Below are 23,102 nucleotides of genomic sequence, written 5' to 3' on the forward strand. Positions count from 1 at the left end.
CCTCCACATGGGCCAAGCCCTGTGCCAGCTGCTGAGTAAGGGTGGGTTCTTGTGCAGCTCAAGTCCCCTGACACACATAGACACCCATGCACATGTATATGTGCAACCATGTGCACTCAGGTGCACACACCTGAACATTACCACGCAGCACACCTCCCACATCCATACTTCCCTCTGGCCCTGGCCTTGCATTGCAATCCACACAGCCGGCAAAGTCAGTGTTCCACCCTCAACTCTGCACAGCACGCCACTGCTCAGAACCCTTCCAAGGCTTCCAGTGGCACCTGGGGTAAAGGCCAGACTCCCAGCATGGCCTTCAAGCCCTTTTGGGACCTGACCCCTCTAGTCCCTTGTGCATGCTGATCTCTATGCCGAAAATCCACTCCCCTTCTCTTTCCTTGGATAATTCCTCTGCTCTCAGCTTAGACAACTCTTCCTCCAGGAAGCCCTTCTCCATGCTCCATGGTAGGAGTCCTGTTCCCTTAGACCACAATGCCCTGTGCTTCCACTATCAGAGCCTTGACCAAGCTTCTGCCAGGCACATGCTTCTCTGCTTTCCTCTCCCACTGGATAGTGAGCTCCTAGGGGTCAGTGTTGTGTCTGCCTTTTGTCCTCAGTACCTGCAACAAGGCACACAGTAGCCTCTCAGCAAATATCAGAAAGGGAGAAGAGATGAAGGAGTGGGGCCCTAGCTCATGAGACTGAGGCCTCTAGACAGGCAGAGCCCAGAAGGTCACAGAGGGAGAGCTCTGGCAGGGAGGACACCTGGAGAATCCTAGGGGCCATCGGCCTGCCCTTTGATGGAAGTGACTGTCACTCCCATCACTCACTGTCCCCAATGCCCACCACTGAAAGACTGGCTGCCCCCCAGGCAGGCTCTGGTTCAGACTGCAAGGGTTGGAATCAGACGTTGGGCTCTTGCCTCCTTTCCTCTGGGAGGCCGCAGCCCTGGCATCAAAGAGGTGCAGCCCTCAGTGCTGTTGGCTGTCGGCAGTCAGGCCTAAGGCCAGACCACTCATTTCCAGCTGAGTGGCCTCAGAGGACTTACCTAACCTCTCTGAGCTCCAGTTTCCTTAGCTGCAATTTTATGAGACTTGAACAAAGTAGTAATAATAATAATAATAATATAATACAACATAGTGTCTATCATTTCTTCACTTGCTAGAAACTTTGATTTGGGTTTTAACAATGCTCATTTTATAGGTAAAGAAACTGAGGTTAAATGGAAGAATGTGATGGAGCCAGGGTCAGGACCGCCAGCCTCAGAAACACACACTTGTTCCTCTGAACCTGCAAGGTCCATGTGCATGACTGTTGTATCATCAGCCATGCGCAAAGGATTATTAGTATGGTCTGGGCTTGTTATCCTTCATGCTTTTGCCCCAGTACTGCCCTCACCATACATCCCCTCTGGCTGCAACTGGTTTTTCACAAGACTCCTGTGCCTGCCGCCTCTGGGTTAGCTGTTCTTGATCTCCTGTGTCTCAATAGTCTGTTCTCACCTCCCCACCTTTGTGGGAGCCCCCAGAAGTGCTGCTCCCTGTGTTACAAGACAGTGAACAGTGTACAAGCCAAGGGAAGGGGGAGGGACGGGGTGGGTGGGGGCTGAAGCCACACCTGCTGGGGAGGCTCTACAGCCACATGGCTTAGGGCAAGCTTCTGAGGGCTGAGAGTCAGCTTCCTCACCTGTCACCAGGAAGGGAACCTCTCAGACATGTCAGGGTGCTCCCGTGGTGCTTGTGCTGGTGCACAGCAGGGGCTGAGAGGACAGCCAGGGCCAGAGAGGACAGGGGAGGCTGGCTACAGGCTTCCACATCTCCAGGCCTTGCTGGCACTGATGCCCATGCCTAGAAAGCTCCCCTTCTCATCTTTCTTGACTCCGTCCAAATGTCACCTGCTTGGCAAAAGCTTTCCCACCTCCCTTTCCTCCCGTGGCTCTCACCTTGGACTCCCCCCCTTCACAGCTTCCACCCACAGGCTGCCTTTGTCACCCCTGCTCTTCCTCGGTTCTCTCCTCTGTGAAGCACCAGCTCCAGCAGTGTGGGGACCACTTAAGTCACCTCTTGTCCCTGGTTCCTGTGGGAGAGGCGGGGGGCAGAGGCATGGGAGGGTAGGCAGGAAGGGAGCAAAGGGCTTTGGAGGACACAGCAGGGGTTGACTTATCTTCTGGTTTATCTTATTATAATTTTCATTAATAACAAAAATAACAATGACAATCACAATACCCCGTTTTCCCGAAAATAAGACCTACTTACAGGAAAGATAAGACATCCCCTGAAAATAAGACCTAGTGCATCTTTAGGAGCACACCTTAAAATAAGACACTGTCTTATTTTCGGGGAAACAAGGTAGCTATGCAGGAAACTTCTCTCCCTTGCTTTCTATTTTTTTCTTTTTCAGTGATGAGCTTTGTGCTAAATGCTTCATCTCTTCCTCTCATTGATCCCTATGACAACCTGGAGAGTAGGGACAATTGTACCCATTCTGTAGACAAGGAACCCAAGGCTCAGAGAGGTCAAAGGACTCAAGACAGTGGCTTTCAGATATGGCATTAGGGAGGGCCCCGGAGCCTGGGTCTCCAGGGCGCTGAGTGTCAAAAGTGGCATAAGTAGTGGGTAACTGGAAATCTTGATAGAGACAGTCCATGAGCACCTACTGTGTGCTGAGCTTGCTCCTGGTGTCTGATGTCCCCTGGCTAACAACCCAGGGCTGTGCACCGAGGGCAGGACCTGCTTCTTCTTGCTCCAGCGCCTCCCAGTTGCCCACCCAGTGCCTGGATGGAGGTGGCTGCACATATTTCTGGAATGCCTATATGAAATGGATACATTTTCAGGGGGCTGGACCATGAAAGCCTCTTGATGGTGCTCCCATCGCTGCTGGGCAAGCAGGCTTTCTGGTATCACACTTTCTCCTTGGAGCTTTCTGGATGCCTCTCGTGCCCTCTCCTGCCAAAGCCAGTGCCTCTCTGGGCTCCCCTGCCTGCTCTTCATCCCAGACATGCCGGGCTGCAATGATCCTGTTCACTTAGGGTCCTGGTGTCATCCTAGTCCTGTCTGGAGCAGGGGTCCTTCCAGGTGGGCTGGGCTTCTTCCTTCCTCCTTCCTGCCTTCCTCAAATATCCACTGAGTGCCTACTGGGCCAGATGCTCCCTTAGGGCATCACGGGTGGGATTCGAGGGTGTGGTCTTGGACAGCAGACTTCCCCTTCTGTGCCTCAGTTTCTACATCTCTGAAGTAGGGATAATAACAGATCCTGCCTCATTGACTTGTAAGAGTTTAATGCAATGATGTGAGTCCTTACCTCAGTAGCTGCATACTGTAAAGATTCCAGAAACAAAAATTATAATAAGACAATCTTCTGTCGTACTATGTAATCATGTGCAGAGGGACCACATCTAGAGCAGACAGCCCTTCTGGAGGAGGGAAGGCTGGAGGGAAGCTACACGGGTGGACCCCATGGCCTCTGCCCACATCCTGCCTCCTAGAAGGTACCAATTTTGCCCTGCCCTCCCTGAGTCTGGCCCCCACACCTTGGGGTTTCAAGGAAAAGAACCCTGCTTAGCCAGTTCCCAGGATGAGCCAGGTGTCCTCCCAGCTGTCCCCCAGAGCCACTCTTACTGTAGCCCCACCCACTGTTGTCACTCTATGCAACGCAATGTGCCAAGCCCCAGGGAGCTGTGTGCTCATTCATTCATTCAGAATGATATGACAGACCTACCCAGTACTGGGCCCTGTGCCAAGCTTGGGGGCACCTAGGCAGAGGTTCTCAGACCTCATGTGCACAGGCACCCCCCAGGGTGCCTGATCCAAAGGATCCACCTTGAGAGTTGGGTCCAGTCACAGACCTGGGAATCTGCATGTTTAACAGGTGCTATAGGACAGACTCAAGCCTGGTGTGAGGGTGGGATATGGAGCCAGGGGGATTCCATAAAATTGGGGACTCTGGTGCCAGGCCTCCAAAGGAAGAAGACTCTCCTAGAAGAAGAAAGAATGATGGAAGCTGGGGAATATATCCTGAGCATCTGCCATAGTGTGAGCAAGACCTGGAGGAGGGCAAGTATCTGAGACGTGCAGGGAATGGCAGGTGAGCTGGTGGCTCACCTGCAGGGCCCAGCATGAAATGAAAATGCTGGACCCTTATTCAAAGGGGGCAAGACATGATTGCAAGAGGAACTTTACCTAACAATTGCAATCAGTGTAACCTGGCTTATTGTACCCTCAATGAATCCCCAACAATAAAAAAATAAAAAATAAAAAATAAATTAAAAAAAATAAAGAATTTTAAGAGGGCAACAGCAGGTCATTAAACTAAAGCCTGGGCCCTTCTCAGTTCAGGGCCCTGGGTGACTGCACAGGTCACACACTTGTGAAGCTGGCTCTTTTAGGGACCCGGCCATGTGGGTCACTCTTGCTGGACCGGCCTAGAGTGCTCAGGACCCCAAGGCCTTAGCCAGACAGCTGAGTACCAAGGCCTCTGTGACTCTTCCTTTGTTCTGGCCTTTCCTCTCACCCCCAGAACTACCACCTAAACAAACCTGTCCCTCTCCCCTCCCTGCTACCATCCTTGCCAACAAGGTGGCAGCAGCTTCCTGCCAGTCTAATCCCATGTATGTGCCACCTGTGTTATCTCCATAACTGGCCTTTCCAGTTCTTGCCTCTTCCCATAACCTTCAATGGCTCCCTCCTGCCCACAGGGTAAAATTAAAACCCCATAACATAGCTACTAGCCCTGCTCTGCAGCCTTATGTTCCAGTAGCCCCACATAGCCCCTTGGTCAGACTCACTGATTTAACCCCTGATATTCCTGTGACCACGTGGAATACCCTCCCCAAATCCTCCCAGCTCCAGCTCCCATCTCTCAGCCTTCTTGTGTTATTAACTATTCCCTAACAAAGCTCACATTGACAAGTATGGCTTTGTACACATTATCTCAATTAACTCTCCTGACAACCCTATAAAGTAGGTTCTCTATGCTCATTTTGCCAAAAAGGGAACAGCAAAGCTCAGAGAAGTGAAAGAACTTGCCAAGGGTCACAGTGCTAGAAAGAGTTCGAGCCTGGAGCCCAGCCCAGTCAGTCTAGCTCCTGATCTACTTCCTTCTATTTTCTCTCAGTATTAACTGAGCAACTACTATGTTCTGTTCTAGCTGAGACCCCAGCAAGACACCATCTGAGGCCCAACACCAAGGACTGCGGGAGCATCGATATATGATTTTGATTAAAAACACACCTAAGAGGACTTGGCATCTGCTCTCTCCTTGAAATCTCAGAATTACCCTGAAACAGGTGTTTAGTCCTCCATAGTTCCAGGTTGAGGAAACTGAGGCATGGAGAGTTTATTAAAGCATCTAACCTAATCACAGACAATAAGTGGCAAAGGCTAGATTTGAAATCTGAACTACGAGGTTCCAAAGAACTAGTGAACAATCTGGTTAAGTTCTTGGCTTGCCAAGGAATCAGTCCTGATGTCACAAAATCCAAGAAGAGGCCAACATGTGCAGGCACAGGGACTGGTGCGATGTCCACTCAGCTCTGCCCTGACCCCCCAGCCCATTATCCTGGGACCTCTCTTATCCCAGGGTGGGCCTGCCCCTTCCTGGCTTGGCCTCACCAGCACCTGGCTAGGAAGCTGAGCACCTAGTAAATTCCCTGTGCAGATGCCCCAGGCTCTTGCCTAATATCCCTCCTGCCCAAGAACTTACTGAGTAGAGTACAAGGTTACTCCCTGTGCCCCCAAAGCAAGATGCTCCCCTTTGCAAATTATTATTATTATTACTATCCTTACTGTTATTTTAATTTAAATCTTTGACATTCAGGGAGATCCTGTAGCCACAAGGGCAGGTCTGTAGGAGGATGGTGCCTTGGTGATTGGCCTGAACTCTTGCCACGCAGGACAGCCCAAGCAATGGGTGGCCAGCTCCATCCTCCTCCAGGGGTCTGTCGCTGCTCACTTATCAGGCTGACTTCCCACAGAGGGGCTGCTGCCCTACCGCCCCTTTGGCTCCAGGCCTGTGGACTGGAACCAGAGCTGGAGGGATGGGCAGGAGGGGGGCACGTGGGAGGGGGCCGAGCTCTCTCCACAGGCCCCTTTGCAGTTCAAAGTGACACACTCAGCCAGTCATCCCTTCAAAGGGCAGACAGTGCCTGCCCTGAGTTGCTCTACGGCAGTCCGGAGCCATGAAGGCACTGCAGGGTAAAGGCAGCCCTCTGAGGGCTGGCTGTGCTCCCACCCATGGGGTGGGCCTGCCCCCCATCCCCTGCCACATAAACCTCCACTATCTTTTTTTTTTTTTTAAGACACAGAGTTTCATTTTATCGCCCTCAGGTAGAGTGTTGTTGTGTCATAGCTCACAGCAACCTCCAACTCCTGGACTTAGGCGATTCTCTTGCCTCAGCCTCCTGAGTAGCTGGGACTACAGGCACCTGCCACAACACCCAGCTATTTTTTGTTGCAGTTTAGCCGGGGCCAGTGCTCTACTCACTGAGCCACAGGTGCTGCCCCTAAACCTCCACTATCTTCAGCCGGAGGGCAGACCCCAGCCAGCTCCACCTTCCCTGTCTGAACTCAGTGCTCTGAGTATTTGCCAAGCACTCAGAAGGCACTCGGAGGTGGTCATGCATGAAGCTGACAGTGCTGATGAAGATGATTCAGAATTTCTTTCTGAGATGCACTACCCCAAAACCAGGATACCAAAGTGTGACTCCATTCAGCTGCTCACCAGCTATGTAACCTGGGGCAAGGCCTCTCTGTGCTTTGGTTTCTACATCTGTAAAATGGGACAAGAGTGGGATGATGCCACACCCATTTGGCACATGACTGGTCACAGATACACCTCTCCCCCCACTGCCTAAATGTGCCCTGGCTACTGCCAGGACATTGTTCAGGCCAAGCCAGACCCATTGAGAAAGGCTGGGACAGGTGGTCCCCCAACCCTGGGTTCTCTGAGGCTGTCAGAAGGGCAGATCACGGCACCTGAAGATGCTGGCTCCATGCTGTACAGCCCCCCAATCCCCAACTGTGTGACTCTGAGTGTATGGCTTCACTCCTCTGAGCTCCACTTCTGTCACCTAGAAACCTGGGTAAACAATAGTGCTGTTAGGAAGTCTCACCAAGATCTAGGGTGCCAAGGGCTTGGCCCTCTGCCTAGATGTAACATGTGCCCAGTAGATGGTGGTGCTTACCACTGCCATCTGAAGCTGTGTGACCTTGGGGAAATCACTGCACCTCTCAGGTCAAGCTTTGATGTTGGCAAAATGAAAAATAATGTTGATAAAACCTGCTCCCAGAGCAAGAAGAAGGTTCAGTGAAACATCTCCCTCAAAGCCTTACCATAGACAGCATGCACTGAACACTGTATATTCATTGTGGGCCATTCACTCAACAGACAACACTGAACTGCAGGTGGCTGGGTTTGGTGCCCCCACCACTGGGGCACCAAACCCAGCCAGAATCTGCCCCCACCAATGGACCACTGAAAGTTTTCTCATGATACAATGCCTAGACTCCAATTCTACTTCCACTTACTAGCTGTGTGACCTCTGGCAAGTTTCTCAACCTCTCTGTGCCTCAGTTGTCTTATCTGAAAATGAAAATAATAATAGTGCCTCGTTATAGTGTCATGAAAGAATGTAAAAGGCTTAGAGCTGAGCCTGATGGACCCCAAGTGCTAAACAAGCATCAGCCGTCGTGCTACTGCCAGACATGTACTCTTCCAGTGCCTGCCCCGTCTGTCAGAAAGCCCCATGCAGCTGGGCTTCCTTCTGAGGCTCCCAGACTTGGAGAGTGTTAGCTCCTGAGAGGTGCCCCAAGTTCCCTGCAGAACAGAGGCTTCTGTGGGCTTCCTCTCTGCTCTGTTTCCCTAGCAGCTGGAGCGCTTAGAAAAAAGCACCAGCCTGCTGGGCTTGTCAAAGCAGGGCCGGTTTTACTAGAACCAGGTTTGGATGGTAATTTTGTGGTCATGACAACTATTTTCTTTACATACTGCTCTAGAAAGGGGAACCCCCCCTGCTTTTTTTTTTTTTTAAACCTAATTGAAGACACTATCAAGCGTAAATATGCTGGAGTTTTTAATAAGAACACGATGGAGGGAAATACTCAAAGCTCAATAATCAGAAGCAATTTGCGTTGCGAGCAGAGATGTGTCATTCCTCTGCCCCTGTGGCTATGCTCTGTATAGGACTGGCTCTGGGGCTGGCAACTTTAGACCTACGGCAAAAATAATGAACAGCAGCAAGGCTTAGAGATAGCCTGAAAAATATCCTGGAAAAGAAAAACATATGCCAAGGAGTGTGGTGTAAAAGTCATATTTCATGCCTGACTTTAGAGAATGTTAATAAGGATTAGAACCATACTCCGACAGAACAACTATCAGTCAAGGCGGGGTAATTAATTTAGCTTCAGATCTCTGCTTGGGAAAATGAAAGCAGTAAGTGTCATTTCACAGCACAGAGATTCCACTGCACTAGAACAACCCATAAAACTCCCAAAGCCACGTACTGAGGCCGAACCTGGCTGTTGCTGGTTGCCCCTCCTGATATGTTGCCTTATAGATTTGGGGATCTTTTCTGAATCATAACCATATCAGATTCTTTTTTTTTTTTCTTCAGGATTGGCTAATAAATATGATTAAGATAACACGACCCAAACCACATGTCTTCTGCTCGGCCTCCAACATGTGGAGGACAGATGTGTCTTCTGTGCAGATGACCCAGCCGCCACTGCTCCCTTGAGGCAGGGACCCTGGGAGACAGAGCCTCAAGAGATCCCAGCAGCCCCCTGGCCCTGTGTAGCTCTGGCCTCCCCATGACCCACTGTAGAGAGGAAAGGCCAAGCCCAGAGTGTCTGGAAGTCAGAGACTAGAAGGATGGAGGGACAGTGGGATGTGTCACTGTGCTCACTTGCGCCTCAATGTCCCAATTTGGAAGATAAAATTCTCAAGCTATGTGTACCCATGCTATTGAGAAAACTCCCACAATCATTTTCCTCGTTGAGGCTCACCTGTCACCCCCTCCCTGAGACTTAAGTCTAGGAGAACCCCCTAGCAGCGCTCAGGCTGTGGCCCCTCCCAAGACCCATGGCTTCTTCCCCAGTGATTAAGCCAGACTCTGGGAGAGGGTTCTAGAAAGAACTGTGGAGTTGCCACATAGACCCCTGGCTTGGCAGCCTCCAAACGGGGGTTCCTGCCTCTCCTAGGCTACAACAGGTCACGTGGTGGCTGTACCTGGGCCTTGCTTTTCCCATTTTCATAAGGATCTTGATGAGCCCTTCAGCTGGGACATTCCAAAGTAGCCCAAGGGTCCTGTGGGTGTCCCCTGCTGTACCCTCATTGTGGTCAGGGTCTTTGGAGGCAATGGAGAAAAGCCAGGCCCTGGCTTTTCTCTTTTTTTTTTTTTTTTTTTTGAGTCAGAGTCTCACTATGTAGTCCTTGGTAGAGTATCGTGGCATCACAGCTCACAGAAATCTCTGACTCTTGGGCTTAAGTGATTCTCTTGCCTCAGCCTCCCAAGTAGCTGGGACTACAGGTGCCCGCCACAACACGGGCTACTTTTGTTGTTGTTGTAGTTGTCATCGTTGTTTAGAAGGCCCTGGCTGGGCCTCAACCCCACCAGCGTCAGTGTATGTGGCTGGCTCCTTAACCACTGTGCTACAGGTGCCAAGCCAGGCCCTGGTTTTTCAGGGTAGGGAGACATGGGTCTGCTAAAGTTGACAGTCCAGCTCCACTTTCAGCTCTAGGGACAGAAGGGCAACAGGCTCAGAGGCCAAGGCTGGTGGGGAAAAGGGCTCCTCCCACCTTGACCAAGCAGGGGACCCAGTCCCAAGGCAAGGCTCTGGGTCAACATATGAATGAGCCTCCTCCTCAGCTTTTTCTTAGGTCTAGGAAAGAGAAAATAGAAGAGTCCCTCACAGTTAGCCCAGGCCAGGCAGAAAAGGGCTGCAGTGGGCAGGAAGGAGTGGGGGCATTCTACCAGGGTGAAGAATGAATGATGCCAGAGGGAGATGTGGGCTTCCCAAATCCATTATGGCAAGCAGGCTCGGGGCAGGACAGGGCAGGGCAGGTTCCTGAGTAAAAAGGCCAAAAAGGGCCCTGGAAAGAAGGCACTACGACCTAGATGAGCACCAGCTGCTCGCAGGGTGGGGGTAGACTAACTCTGCCACTGGGAAGAGGCTGGAGGGTCTCTCTTCCCAACTCTGGCTCAGAGGCCACTCTGGGCAGACAAGGAGCGTTAGGCTCCTCCTGTACCGGATGGGGTCAGGACCGCCCGGTAAAGGAACCTCCTGTCACCAGCCTCCTGGCCTCCTTTCAGCTGGGACCCACTGAGCGTTGACTGCTGCGTTCTGGCCCCCTAGCAGCGCTCAGGCTGTGGCGCCCCCAAGACCCGCGGCTTCTTCCCCGCAGAGGAGCCTGGGCCGAACGGCGGACGCTGCGAGCCCAGGGCGCGGGCCCGGCCGGCCTGATAGGAACCATCTGCGTTGTCTTAGGCCGCCCCTCTGCCCACTGTCCCTCTGAACTCGGCCGGTTCCCGCGGGCCGTTTGATGCTCGCAGGGTCACAGACCCCCGCACACAAATCACCGCCGCGGGGCTGGGGGTGGGGCGGGGGCGCTGAAACCTAATCCGCAAAGTTTGCTCTGCCGCCTGCTTGCTCCTTCCCTCGCTCGCTCGACGACCCCCCCCATCCCTTTCCAAACAAGGCTTATTTTTCTTGCCAAAAAAACAAAGTTGGTATCAAGTGTTTCTAGGGAGAAAGTCTCTCCCCCGCCCAGGCCTGGGAGGAAGGGCCAGGGTTGTTGGCCGAGCCGGGGATTGAGGAAGGGGCTCTGGGACAGGACCGGCGGGAGGAGAGCTCCCGGCTCCCGCCTGCTCAGTTCCAAGCGTAAGGGCAGCGGATCCGAATGTCTGCCCTGCGCTATAGCCCTAGTCCGGCCCGAAAAGGTTCCCTCCATCGGAACTCCCAGTCTCGCGCGGCCAGAAATGGAAGCACCACTTCCTGCCCTTTCTCCCTCTCCATAAAACAGTCCTTGCCTGTCGCTTTTATGAGGTGACACCCTGCTCTCAGCCCGATCCTCCCCGCTCCCGGAACCTGGGCTCGGAGCGGGAGGCGACTGCGGGCATTCAGGCGTCCCCGGAGCGCTGCCAGGCCGTACCCGGACCCCGAAGAAGCACAACCTAAGAGGAGAGGCCAAGGAGCGGGTGCATTAGAGACAAATCCTTCCAGCTGAAACCCCGGGAGCCGGCACAGGACGACCAGCCCGGTGTCCCCGAGGGCGCAAAGCACAGCCCGGGGGCGCGCGGGATTCACATGCTAGGTGTTGGTTTTGCTTTTGTTTTTTTCCAGCCGGTGCAGCGAACCGGAACTGCGTGGCCGTTTCTCCGACGCCCGCAGCTCCCCACGGTGCCCGGAGGCGAACGCCCGCTGCTCAGACTGGAGTGCTCGAGTCTGAGCAGGCAGCCCCGTCGAAGGGCAGGCAGGTCAGCAGGCCGGGTTGGGTGTCTCCCGCCAGGGAGCTGCAGGAAAACTCTGCAAACGGTGGGACGAGGATGATGGCGGCAGTAGTGACGAGAATAAAGGCGCCACTGCTCCGCGGCGGCCAAGTGGGTTTCCGCGGGGGTCGAACAAAGGAATTCGCCCTAAGAAGAAATAGACCGAGCGGGCAACCCGGCATGGCCGATCCCGGAGACATGCAGGAGTGTGAGCGCCGAAACTTTAGTCCCAGGGATCCAACGAAATCTGGCCCGTGGAGAGCCCCAGTCTGGCGTCTCCATTCGACCTCTCTTCTCTTCAATACCGCTTTGAAGGGGGTGGTGGGTGCGCACCCCAAGACCACCTTTCCTGGAAAGAGGGGACAGAGCAGGGTCCGCGCTCTCTGTGAGTGGAGGCAAAAAAAATCCCCCTCCCCAAGTTAGCCTCTGGTCTGTCCCCATTTTCCAGACGCTGATAATTGAGGCACCCACAAAGCAACCCCTTTCCGTTCCCCTCAGCAACTTTTGGTGGGCTGGAGAGGCCCAAGAGCGGTTGGAAATGAAAGAAGGGGGCTACAAGGCCGGAGCCCCCCTCCTCCCGCTGCCCTCGGAAGGGGTGGAGGGGACACGGTTGTAAGGTGCTTGGCGTCTTTTCTCTGCTTGACATGAATAAGGGGATTAGGACGGCAAGTTTCCGTCCTTCACTCCGTGGGACAAAGGGCCCCGCGGGTTGAGCGGCGCAGCCTCTGATTAAACGACAGAGCCCTGTCACTCAGCACCATCCTAGGTACTTGTGTTCGTGACATAATCTTATTAGAAGATAAAACCGGCGAAATCCTTTTCCTAATGAAAAGTTACATTTAATGGCCGGACTCGCCCCCCACTCCCTCCTCGGACCCCGCCTTCCCCCCGTTGCTGTTGGATATGTTTCGTCTGTAATTGGCATTTAAAGCACCAAGTCCGGGAGAAAAACGGGGTTTAGGGTTTTTGTAATCCCCCTAAACTGTCTTTGTTCTAAATCTCCACAGATACAAGTCTGTTAAGAGTAAATATTTGTGGGTTGATACAACCACATTCCCCCCCTGCAAACCGAATCTGAAAATACCCGCTGCCCGCGCCCTCCAGCCAGGGCGCAGGAGGGAGGAGCCTGGGGTCCGTCCGAAGGGTCCGCGCCGGGAACTCGGCTTTCAGGCTGCCTGGCCACCTCCAGGAGCTGAGGGACTTTCCACATTTTTCAGGCGGGAAAAAAGGTCTTAGATTCTCTCGCCTTCAACACACCAATTTTCTGTTCCCTCAATAAACCTCCAGAACGTGCTGCTTTGGGGCCTGCCCGAGGGGGTTGGCGGGAGGGCTGGGTTGAGAGGGGCGGGGGCTTTGCTCAACGCGGAACGAAAGTCGAACTCTGCCCGCCAGCCCCGCTCCCTTCCAGCGGGAGTCCGCTGCGGCTCCGAGGGGAACGGCTCCCGGGCCGCGGGAGGCCCCGCCTGGCAGGACGCCCTAAACCCAGCCCAGGAGAGCCTCCAAGCCGCCAAGGGTCCCCGAAACTCCAAGGAGACAGAAGGCTGCTGCGGGGCCCCGGGCTCCCGGCTCCAGCACAGCCCGTCCCGGGATCGGATTCCTTCATAAATCAGCGGCTGGGTGAAAGGGCTGCGCTTTAGAAAGGGCAGAACCGTGTGCGCGTATTAGAGCGCGCGGTTCCCAAATCCGGGCTAAACCCCTGGTGACACCGAAATTCATCAACCGCCGCTGGCCCCCGCGGCTCGGCTGAGGAGCCTGGGAGCCCAGGAGCCTGTGCACGGTGCTGTCCCACTCCCAGAAAAGGAGAGCGTGAATGAAGCACGAACCGCTGAGAGGCGGGCCTGGAGGAGCCCGCGGGTGGAGGCTACTGAAAGCCGCCCCGCGCCCGTGTGTCCCGCCAGGGCTGCAAGGAAAGCTCTCCTGCCCCCGGGGAAAGCAATTATTCTAACCTGGTTTCTCCTCTGGTCCGGGCTGGCCCTACAGGGGGCATTCTGCGGTTAGAGGGCAGTGACTTCCACCCACCTTCATTCCTAACCTATTCTGGCTGAGTGTTTTAGGGAGAATCTCAACAGTCCAAAGCAGGCACCTGGGGCTTCTGGAAAGTCAGGACTTGAGGTAAGGGATCCTATCCAGCTTTGGGAGTTAGACGCCCCCCTACTCCAGGGGGAAAATCTGCTACAGAGTAACTCTGCCTAGGAGAAGCAGGAGCCTTAGGAAACTTCCCTAGCCTCAGTTTCCTCACCCATACAAAAAGCTAGAGTGGTAAAAATCAGTGAACTTCACAGATGCTCAACAATTACCTTCTAGTTGTACCCAGAGCCTGCCCCTCTTGTTAGTAAGGCTTTGCTCCTGCAGGTTCACATCTAAGATGCCCATGCTTAAGAGTCAGTTGGAAAAAATGGGACCCTGTGCTCAGTAGGAATGGGAGCCTATCCACAGGCTGCCCTTGCCTCCAAAGAGCAGTCTCTGGCAGCCAGACCTGCTCCGTTCCCTTTTCAAGGGAAAAAATAAAAACGCTCATCCCAGACCTTGGGTGAGGCACAGAAGGGTATGGCAAGACCCCCTCCAGGAGGCCTGTTTAGGAGGCTCAGGCTTCTGGGCCTCCTACGCAGGACAGACAATGCATTCCTGCCAGACAGGGCTGCCCTCCAGCTCACTTCCTTTCCTGGAGGAAGGAAGAAAACACTTTGACTGAATGCCCAATGTCTACTGACTTCTCTGGCTTTGTTCCATTTTATTCTCAAAGCAATCCTGTGAGATTGGAATTATTACCCCCATTTCACAGAACAGGAAACTGAGGCTCGGGAAAAGCTATCCGTCCTTCCCTAAAGGCCCTTGGTTTGTGTCACTGGAAGTTGGAGATGTTGTTGATCCCCCCCCCCCAGTCTGTAATTGCCAACAGTATTGCTCTTCCTTCGTAGAAAATGTGTCCCACCTAGGACTCCTCCATTTGGATGAGGTCACCTCTGAGCACCCTGGTCCTCTTGACCTCAGCAACTCAGTCCAGGGGTAGTACCCAAACCCCTACAAACCAGTAACTACATCAATCCAGGAGTCACATGACAAGAGTCACCAAGTCCCCCGGAAAAGCAGGAGGCTGGAGAAGGGGGAATGGCAGTCACAACCAACTTGTCCCAACCCAGCGGTGCTACTCCCCTCCCATCATCACTGTGGAAGCTCACCGGGAGGCGCCTGGGGGAGGCACGGTTCCCTGCATCTCAGCATACCCTGCTCATCTTTCTTCAGCTACCCAGCAGCTTGGTGGTGGTCTTCTCACTCCTGCTAGACCTGGTGGGCACCTCTGTTGCTCTGGGCAGCCCTCAGAACCTGCCTCAGCTGGCAACCTCCCCATACTTCCTGGGGAAGCCTCTCACAGCACAGGCTGGCCAGGAAGCAAACATCTTTGTTTCTTCTGGAACCAGCTTCAGCAATGGGGTTTTTCCTTCATCAAGACTTCCTTGCAGTTCACCAAGCGCCAGGCCAGCCAGGTGCTCTGCCATCAGGCAGTACACTCGTCTAGGGCCTGTCCAAGCTAGGGGCCCAGTTGAGACAAAGCCCCCCACAAATGTGCCCACACACCGCCAGATCCCCAGCCCCTCTTCGGGTCAGGAGGGCAGGTCCAAGGGGCTGAGCAGAAATGGATACAATATTGTCCAGGGAATAACAAAGGAAGCGCCCACGCAGAAATTTATTTGTACTGATCAGCAGGAGTAAAGGTAAAGGGCAGGGAGGAAGTGCTGTCAGCCAGGCCTGAAACCCAAGAAAGTTGCCATCGGAACACAGTGGCCCCTTATGCCCCACCACTCCACACTGCTGCAGTAGTTAAAGCAAACACAGGCCCTTCACTGCCCCGTCAGTGACACCTTCCCCCCAAAATTACACAAACTTTGAAACATTTTTCTGAGAGAAGATGGATGCTTCAGGAGACTTGAGGTCAAGGCTAGGCTGTTTAAAGTATATTATTAACAAATAAACATTTACAGCAAAAAAAGGGGGGGAGAGAGAGAAAAACCCTATAGGCCACCGGGGAACCAAATCATGTTGCTTTTGGCATCAAATGACAGGAGACATTTATGACATGAATGGAGAACACCAGCCAGTTGATGAAATGGCAAACGTCTGCCACTTTGCTTCCTCTGCCTTCGTGAATCAACTTTTTCAAATAAGGTTTTCAGCCTTAAACCCCCCTCCCCACTATTGCCACCTCTCCACTTCTGACTGCGGTGGCAAAAATATATATATAATTTTGGTTTTGCTCTTTGCTGCCATCAGCACAGAATCTGGGGCTAGCGAGGGCCAGAGGAACTTCCAGCTGGGTCAGCCAGAGAACCAAGGGCCTTAGGTTCTTGGGCACCCCCTACCAACTGACAGCTCACACGTGGCTCCTTGGATGGGTGGACTCTCCCCCCTCCCAGGCTTGATTGTGGTGTCCAGCAAATTGGAAGTTATAACTCATGTCATTGAGAGTATCTTCCATCCTTCAGCCTAAGTGATGCCAAAGGAGAACTTTTTTTTTTCCTCCCTTTTTCTTCTTTTTAGAAATTCCACAGGTATAGGGCAGAATAGGCTCCTGGGGAAACACTGCCAACTGCTCTGGGTGGAAACCTCAATGATGGAGGGTTCCTCTGACCTCCCACAATGGTGTTTCTCCACCTTTAAAACTGCATCTTCATTCTGAGAAACATACAAATCCCTGGCTTTCCTCTTGGAGATGTTGGTTGTGCTTCATTCTCTGTCGTTTCAATCACGAAAACAATAAGAACAAACGGTTCTTAAAATCTGAAATTATATTATTGAGTAAGCTTTTCCAAACTACATGCAGGCCCTGGAGATGCCAACTGCTCCCTGGTGGAAAGACTGTTGTGCTGGACCAACATCCGCTGCCCCCAAGCAGAAACTGAGCAGCACACCAAACCCATCCTGATAATGCACAGTTGGCATTTATTTATACACACTCATATACTAGAAGGGTTTCCACTTCTCTTGAGGTGCAGAAGATAATGGATCCCTTGGAAAATGGGGATAATTACTGAAGCTCCACCAGGTGCCACCTGTAAATCCTCATGATCACCCTGCAAAGTCATATCAGCACCCTTAGTTTGCTGATGAAGACCACCAGGCTCAGACATGAGCAATCATTTAGCTAAGGTCACACAGCTGCTGAGTCTTGGGGCTGGGAGGGAAGTCCAAGACTGACTCAAAGTCTAAAGCTCTTTTCATGGCTGAGAGAGGCCCAGACCCTCACAGTATCCTACTCAGGCAAAGGAATGGTCTTCCCAGGGGTGCCTCCACATCCTCCCCATATAGAGAGTCTCAAGGCAAACCCAGCATGCCAACTGCACCTTGGGCATGGAACCTGCTGGCAGTTTGGTGTGTGTCCCTGAAGAGAAGGTATTCCCTGCCGTGCTGATGGTGATAACAGTAGCAACAATAATTTCCAGAGTATTAATAACATGCCAGGCAAGATGTCAAGTCCTTTGGAGCACATTATCTCAAGTCCTTATAAGAATACTTTTCCCTAGCTGGGTAGGTTCTCATTTTACAGAGGGGGATCATGTAGGTGCCAGGCTGTGTGTTCTCTAAGCCTGGCTTCCATGGACAGGGCAGAGGAAGCTGAGCGTCACCAATCACATACCCCAGAGGAGATCCTCACAGCCTCTCCCCCTACTTGAGAAAAATACAGCAAACAAATAAGGCCATACCAGCCCAGAGCCTGGGGAATACAGGGTGAGCCAGGAGTCACTGTGAATAATGCCTCCGTTCAGCAGCAGATGACTGCAGCGTCTGGAAGGCCTTCACTTACCCTCTTGCCTGAAGCCAAGGTGCTGGGGGTTAAATGGAGAGGTGTCCTCAGAAGGGCCAGAGGGTTCCTAGACTTGGGCTGGCCAAGTGAGCCCTTCAGCCCTCTGTACCCCAGGGAGAGGACCACAGTGGCCTTTTTGTAAGGCAAAGTCCTGGCTCCTCCTCAGGCCAAGACGACCTGTTTCAGGACAGGCACTCTCTTTACTCCAGGCTGTGGACAGGGGTGTGTGTGGCACTGACTTAGGGTGATTCAGGGTTGTGCTGACTGGGGTAGCCACTGGGAAAGGGGTGCCCTGCAGGAAAGCCTGTGGGAGGCCTTTCAGGCTGGGAGAAACTGCTGCCAGAAACAGCCCAAGCCTGACTTTGCTCTCTCCCGGCCATGCCCGAACACCCACAGGGCCCGGGGTTGGGGGGACAGAGGTGAGCTTCCCAGGAAGGCCCTTCCCGGCGTAAACACTTCCAAGAAAAGGAATGTGCTGGGAAGTGAGTGGCTGGATCACTGGAGAAGCCAGCTGGGAGAAATTAAAAAAAAAAAAAAATCACCCAGGACTCAGAGGGCTATTTGTAGAACTCAATCAAAGCCTGCAGGCTCCCCTTCTGCCAAGGTGGGAGCATCCCACCTGGGCAGGCGAGCCCAGAGGGCCCCGGCGGGCGGCCGGGCGGTGGAGCCTCCAGAGCGCGGCGCGGCGGCTCGGCAGGCCCTGCGGGCGGACGGGCGGACGGGCGCCGGAACCCGGCCGCGAGGTGGGAGCTCGGCCCGGCAGGAGCTCGGCGGCGCACCGCGCACAAAGGCTCCCGCTCGCTCACCAACGAGTCTCGGGTCGCCAGACCTGGGAGCTGTATTACAAGCGATTAGACTCCATTTTGTGACAGATTTTTGGACTCTCCCACTGACCCTCCCCCATTCCGGAGCCTCCTCCAGGAATTCGCCACCTCCTCAGGATAAAAACCCTTTCCAGAGGAGCGACAGACGGCAAGAAGGGAGTTACATAATTCTATTTGGCCAAGCCGCCAAGGAAAAAAAAATCGGGGTGTGTGTGTGTGTGTAATGTCCCTATTTTTTAAAAAATATGTTCTCTGCTAGAAGAGGGAGAGAGCTGTGAATTTTGTGGAGGCCAAGTTTTCTCCCAGTTTGGGACAGGGTTTTCTGTTGGAAAAGGGATTGAAGCTGCTTTTGTTTTTTGAAAGATCCCCGCAAACATGTTTGGAGAAAAAGGAGACTTTTCAAGTTAAGAGTGAAGATGTCCAGAACTAAGGCCCATGTTCCGCTTTGCTCATCTGGACGTATAAGTGGATTTTTATCAAATGCTACTGAATGTGCCGGAATATCAATTAATCACCCCCGTGGTGCGTAAAATAACTTTGCACTTCTGGGTGCCCAAGATCTTTGAGAACAAATTGAAAGGAGAGAGAAACTCTAAAAATGGCTCTGTCTTTTTAAGGACAGAGCCCTGTAGCTCATAGACGGGTGAGGACACAATTTTCAAAAGTTGTGCATGCTTTTTTTTGGGGGGGGCTGTAAATTTCCCAATATTGCTGATGCAGAGACTTGACAAAATCAGGAAGGCACGTTTCTGCGCCCACTTGCCTGAATTCTTGTCTGAAAAGCATTTACACACAGATGAAATAAATATGCATCCGTGATTCTCTAAGAGGAAAAGAACTCGTGAATAAAAAATATTTTTATTGTGTGCAAAGTACATTACTTTCCAGTGAACTTCTGCCTGCTAGCCTCCTTCACTTCATGCAAAATGCTTCGGTGAGACTCACTAGATATCTGTCCCCAGGACTGTCTGGGTAACAATCATCCCAACATCATGCCCCCAGCACGCCACCGGGCAGGCCAACTAGTGCAGATAACTAATTGGCATTATGGGAAGAAATAAAGGACAGGGAGAGGAGGAGGGAGAGGATAATGCCCCCCAACCCCTACACCAGCCCTTAGCACCAAAGGACCCAGACTGAGGACTCTGGATCTGAGATTCGCCCTGTATCAAAATTCATTCCCAACACACTGGACTGCACTAAAGCCGCAGGCTCTTAATGTAACTTTTCTTTTCAAAACAAATATACTTCGGGCAAAGCAATCACAAATGTTTAATTGTTCTGCAAAATGATGGGGTTTAGCCACTCCTCTTTAAGGCAATATCCAGCTCAAATTTTGTGACTTTACTCTTCTGTGCCTGAAGAACAAGGGGATAGCCTTTTCCCCCTTTAAATAGAAGCTCCATAAATGATTATAGCAAGGAAAATATATGCAAGAAGTTGCAAAATCTGTCCAATATATTTTAAAAATTTTGCAAAACTCTACAAATGATCGAGACTCATTTCTACTGTCCCAGGCTTCCTACCCAACGTGTTGAGATGTTGAAGCCAGTGGCACTGGTAAGTGGCACTGCCAGAGCCAGCTGAGCTTGAGCTTGGGGTCAGTCAAGAAGAGCAAGGCCAGGCGTGCAGGATGGAGGGGGCTGGAGATTGGTACACTCTGCAGAGGTGCTCCCCCGGGCCAACCCAAAGCCCCCAGCCACGGCTACCCCAAAGTAGACTATTCTATTTGTGCTGCTCTAAATTACACTGTGGCTGAACTGACTGTTGGCTTCTTCCTCTCCCGGAACTAGAGTCATATCAGTCCAGGGTACATCGCAAAGCCAACCAACAGTATGGTGCCTAAATATGGGCGCTTTCCACAGAGGAGAGGCCTGAGCTGCACCCTGGAACCAGCAAAGAAGCTGATCCCCCAAACCAACCCAAATTCCTCCTTAAGAGCTCTCAGCCGAAAGGAGAGCAAGGCACAAAAAGTAGTTCCTGCTCAGCTCCCAAACCAGGGAGCACAGCTAGAGCCCTTTATGGTAGAACCCCATGCTCTCTCTAGGGACCTGACCATCAATCTCACTATTTTCAGGCCTCCGCCAAAGAGTCGGGCTACTCTGCTTCCCACCAGGCCCTGGATTTGGGAACAATTCTTCAGCAGCGCAGGGAGGCTGCACTCACCACTTAACACCAGCAGCCCAGGCTTTCTACAGAGGTGTGGGCACACCTAGCCCCCACTGAGCCCCAAACCACCCGAGCAGCCTACCCACTCTGCAGCCCCATCCAAGAAGGGTTTCTGGGTATCACTAAAAAGTTCTTATAGCTACCCACTCGTTTTTGCATGGCTAAAGGGATCCCCACACTCCTCTTTAGGTGGGTGTTGCTCCTCATTGCTTCCCTCTCAATTGCATTGCTAGGCACAAAAACCCAGCAGGTCAAAGGAAAAAGCCTGCATCTACTCTTATCTGTCCCCAGGCCCTACCACACAAACCCACAGCTAAAAACAAAAGTCAGCAGGTAGGGCTCAGCCTACATCTCTGGCTGTGAGGTTCAAATTGCCCCAGCACAGAACAGGCCATCCTCCTCCCCAATACACAGTGCAAGGAAGGAAGGCCTTCTGGGGAGGGCTGACTGGGTCAGCTGTCCACCTTCACTGGGAGCCCCACATTATAGCTTGCTACTTTTTGAGGTCCTCTTCCTAGACAGCTTCTCTGACCAATGAAAATTTTAAATGCAAAATTCCCGCTTGGAACGGTTTGGGGAAGATGGACACCCTTTTCTTTCCATCAGGGATGAAAAGTGCAGCAGAGAGCCTGGCTGGAAGAGGGCCTCCCAGTGCTCAGGATGTTCAGGGCTCAGTACTGGACGTCCCTGATTCAGGAACCCCAAACCCTCACACACTGGCCCTTGGGGAAACACACCACCAGACCTGGCTCTCTAAAAACATTGCTTCCCTTTGGAAATCCATCTTTGATTCCCAATTCAGGCCCTAGTGGGCCCAGGCCTTGTCCCAGGACCCAGACATCAAATCCCCCAGTTCGGGCAGGGCCTTGTCCTGCACCCCAACTCAGCGGCCCAGCGCAGGTTGCCGAGACAACGGATGGCAACCGGGGGTCATCCGGAGGCTCCCAGGACACCATCAATGCTGGCTGGACTGGTCAAGTCCACCCCAAACCCCTAGACGCAAAGCTGGTAGAGCCCTCGGAGCTGCCCGGCCCAGCGGCGCGCAGAGCCCGGGGTAAGGCGGGCGCGGGCCCGGGCCGCCCGGCCCGGCTCGGCTCGAGCGCCGGGCGGTGGCGGGGAAGGAGGAGGACGAGAGGCGCTTACTGTTGGTAGTCTTGTTTGCAGTACAGTTTCCGATCCCGGAAGTAGCAGCTGGTGGTGAGGGCTTGCTGACACGCCGCGCACTGCAAACACTCCTCGTGCCAGGACGACTCGTTGACTCGCATCAGGAAGCGGTCGGAGATGGGCCGCTGGCAGCCCTCGCAGACGGCAGGATGCGGGCAGTCGGAGCCTGCAGCGCACAGGGCGAGAGCCTGGCCGTCAGCGCCTCCTGGGCCAGCCCCGGCGTCCCAGTCGCGCGGTGCCCGCAGCCCCGGCCCCAAGGGCGGCCCGGGATCGCCGCTCGCTGCCTGCGCTCCTCTGGCCGCCCTGCCAGGGCCGGCTAGCCCCAACTAGTTGGTCCCGGTGCGAGGGCTCTAGCGCAGAGAGGCCGCGGGCTCCGAGCCTTGGCTGGACGCTGGGCTCTCCCCTTCTCTGGAGATTCGGCACTCGGTGTTAAGACAAATAAGGGCGAGCAAGGCCAGGGTGGCCGGCTAGGACCAAGACAGGCGAGGTGAGGCTGGGGCGCTCGCTGGCTGACACGCCCCACGGTGGCGTTCGTGGTCTTCTGTCCCCAATCTCCCCAAAACCTGTGGTTTGGGTGGCCCAAGGGGATATATTTCTCTTAGAAGCTCCCTCTCCCCAGGTGACCTGGCACCTCTCCCAAGCTAGCCAAGGTGACTACTTGAGTCCTCCATCACCCCTGCCGCCCGCCTCCTACACCCGCCCAGAGTGGCACCTCCCTAACCTAGCCCCAGAAAGAGGATAGTGGTGGTAACTGGAGCTGTCCTTTCCTCTCTCCTCCTGGGTGATGTCCTCACACACCTCTGTCCCCTCAGGATGCCTACTGAGGCAAGCTTCTTGCCCCTCTGGAGATCACCGCAGGAGTCCAGACTCTCTGCCACCCCCCATGTCCTGCAAACCCATTTCCTTTATCCGTTGACCCGGACGCCCGTGTCCACCGCGGTACAATGCCCTGACCCTGCCCATGACCACTTGGGTGCTCTGACCCGCACTCACCCAGCAGCACCCCCAGGGTTGCGGGCCCGGGGCGCAAGGCGTGCTCCTCCATCTTGATGCCGTCCAACATCTTGGCGCAGTCCGTCTGCCCGCGAGGGAAGCACCTCTCCAGCGACTCGGGACCTGTTGCTATATCCATGGGACGCGGGGTGCGCTGCGGTCACCGCCGGCCAGGCTGCTTGCCGGTCCTCCCGCTCGCCGCCGCCTCGGCCCTCGAGCCGGGGAGGCGCGGCCCTCGCGGGGCTGGGGCTGCGGTTTCCCCCGGCGAGTGTGAAGCTGAGACGCGCTAGCCCCGGGCCCCGGCGTCCTGCGGGCGGGCCGGGGCGGCTGCAGCCCGCGCCGCGCTCTCGGGGGCTCTCGAAGCCACGCGCGCCGCTTCCTCTGTCACCTGCTTGTCAGCCCCGGAGCCCGGCTGCTGCGGCGGTGGCAGACGGAGCCGCGGGGAAGAGGCGGCGGCGGCGGCGGCGGCGGCGCGGCGCGGCGGGCGGGGGAGGGGGTCGGGGGTGCAGGGGCAGCCCCGCCGGCTGCGGGGGGGGCACGGACGACGCAGCGGGGTCCCGGGCGGGGCGCAGCGGGCCGCGGGGCTCCGGGCGCGCTCCCCGCACTACTCCAGTGCCATGGTGCGCCGGAGGAGCGGCTCGGTTTAGAGCTGGGGCTGGCGGCGGAGGGATAC

General features: G+C 54.1%; 1 protein-coding gene across 2 annotated transcripts in view; it reads right to left on the reverse strand.

Moving 5' to 3' along the window:
- The window catches only part of LMX1B (LIM homeobox transcription factor 1 beta), a 75,299-nt gene extending 52,731 nt beyond the window's left edge, over nt 1–22,568 (reverse strand). For both annotated transcript variants that reach the window (XM_053564471.1, XM_053564462.1), the window contains exons 1-2: nt 22,430–22,568; nt 21,416–21,602 (exon numbers count right to left, since the gene is read on the reverse strand). In XM_053564471.1, coding sequence (XP_053420446.1) covers nt 21,416–21,602; nt 22,430–22,568 — 326 coding nt within the window. The remainder of the gene's footprint in view (nt 1–21,415; nt 21,603–22,429) is intronic.
- Nucleotides 22,569–23,102: the final 534 nt, after the last annotated feature.

The sequence above is a fragment of the Nycticebus coucang genome, chromosome 2, assembly GCF_027406575.1.
Source record: "Nycticebus coucang isolate mNycCou1 chromosome 2, mNycCou1.pri, whole genome shotgun sequence".
Lineage (NCBI taxonomy): Eukaryota > Metazoa > Chordata > Mammalia > Primates > Lorisidae > Nycticebus > Nycticebus coucang.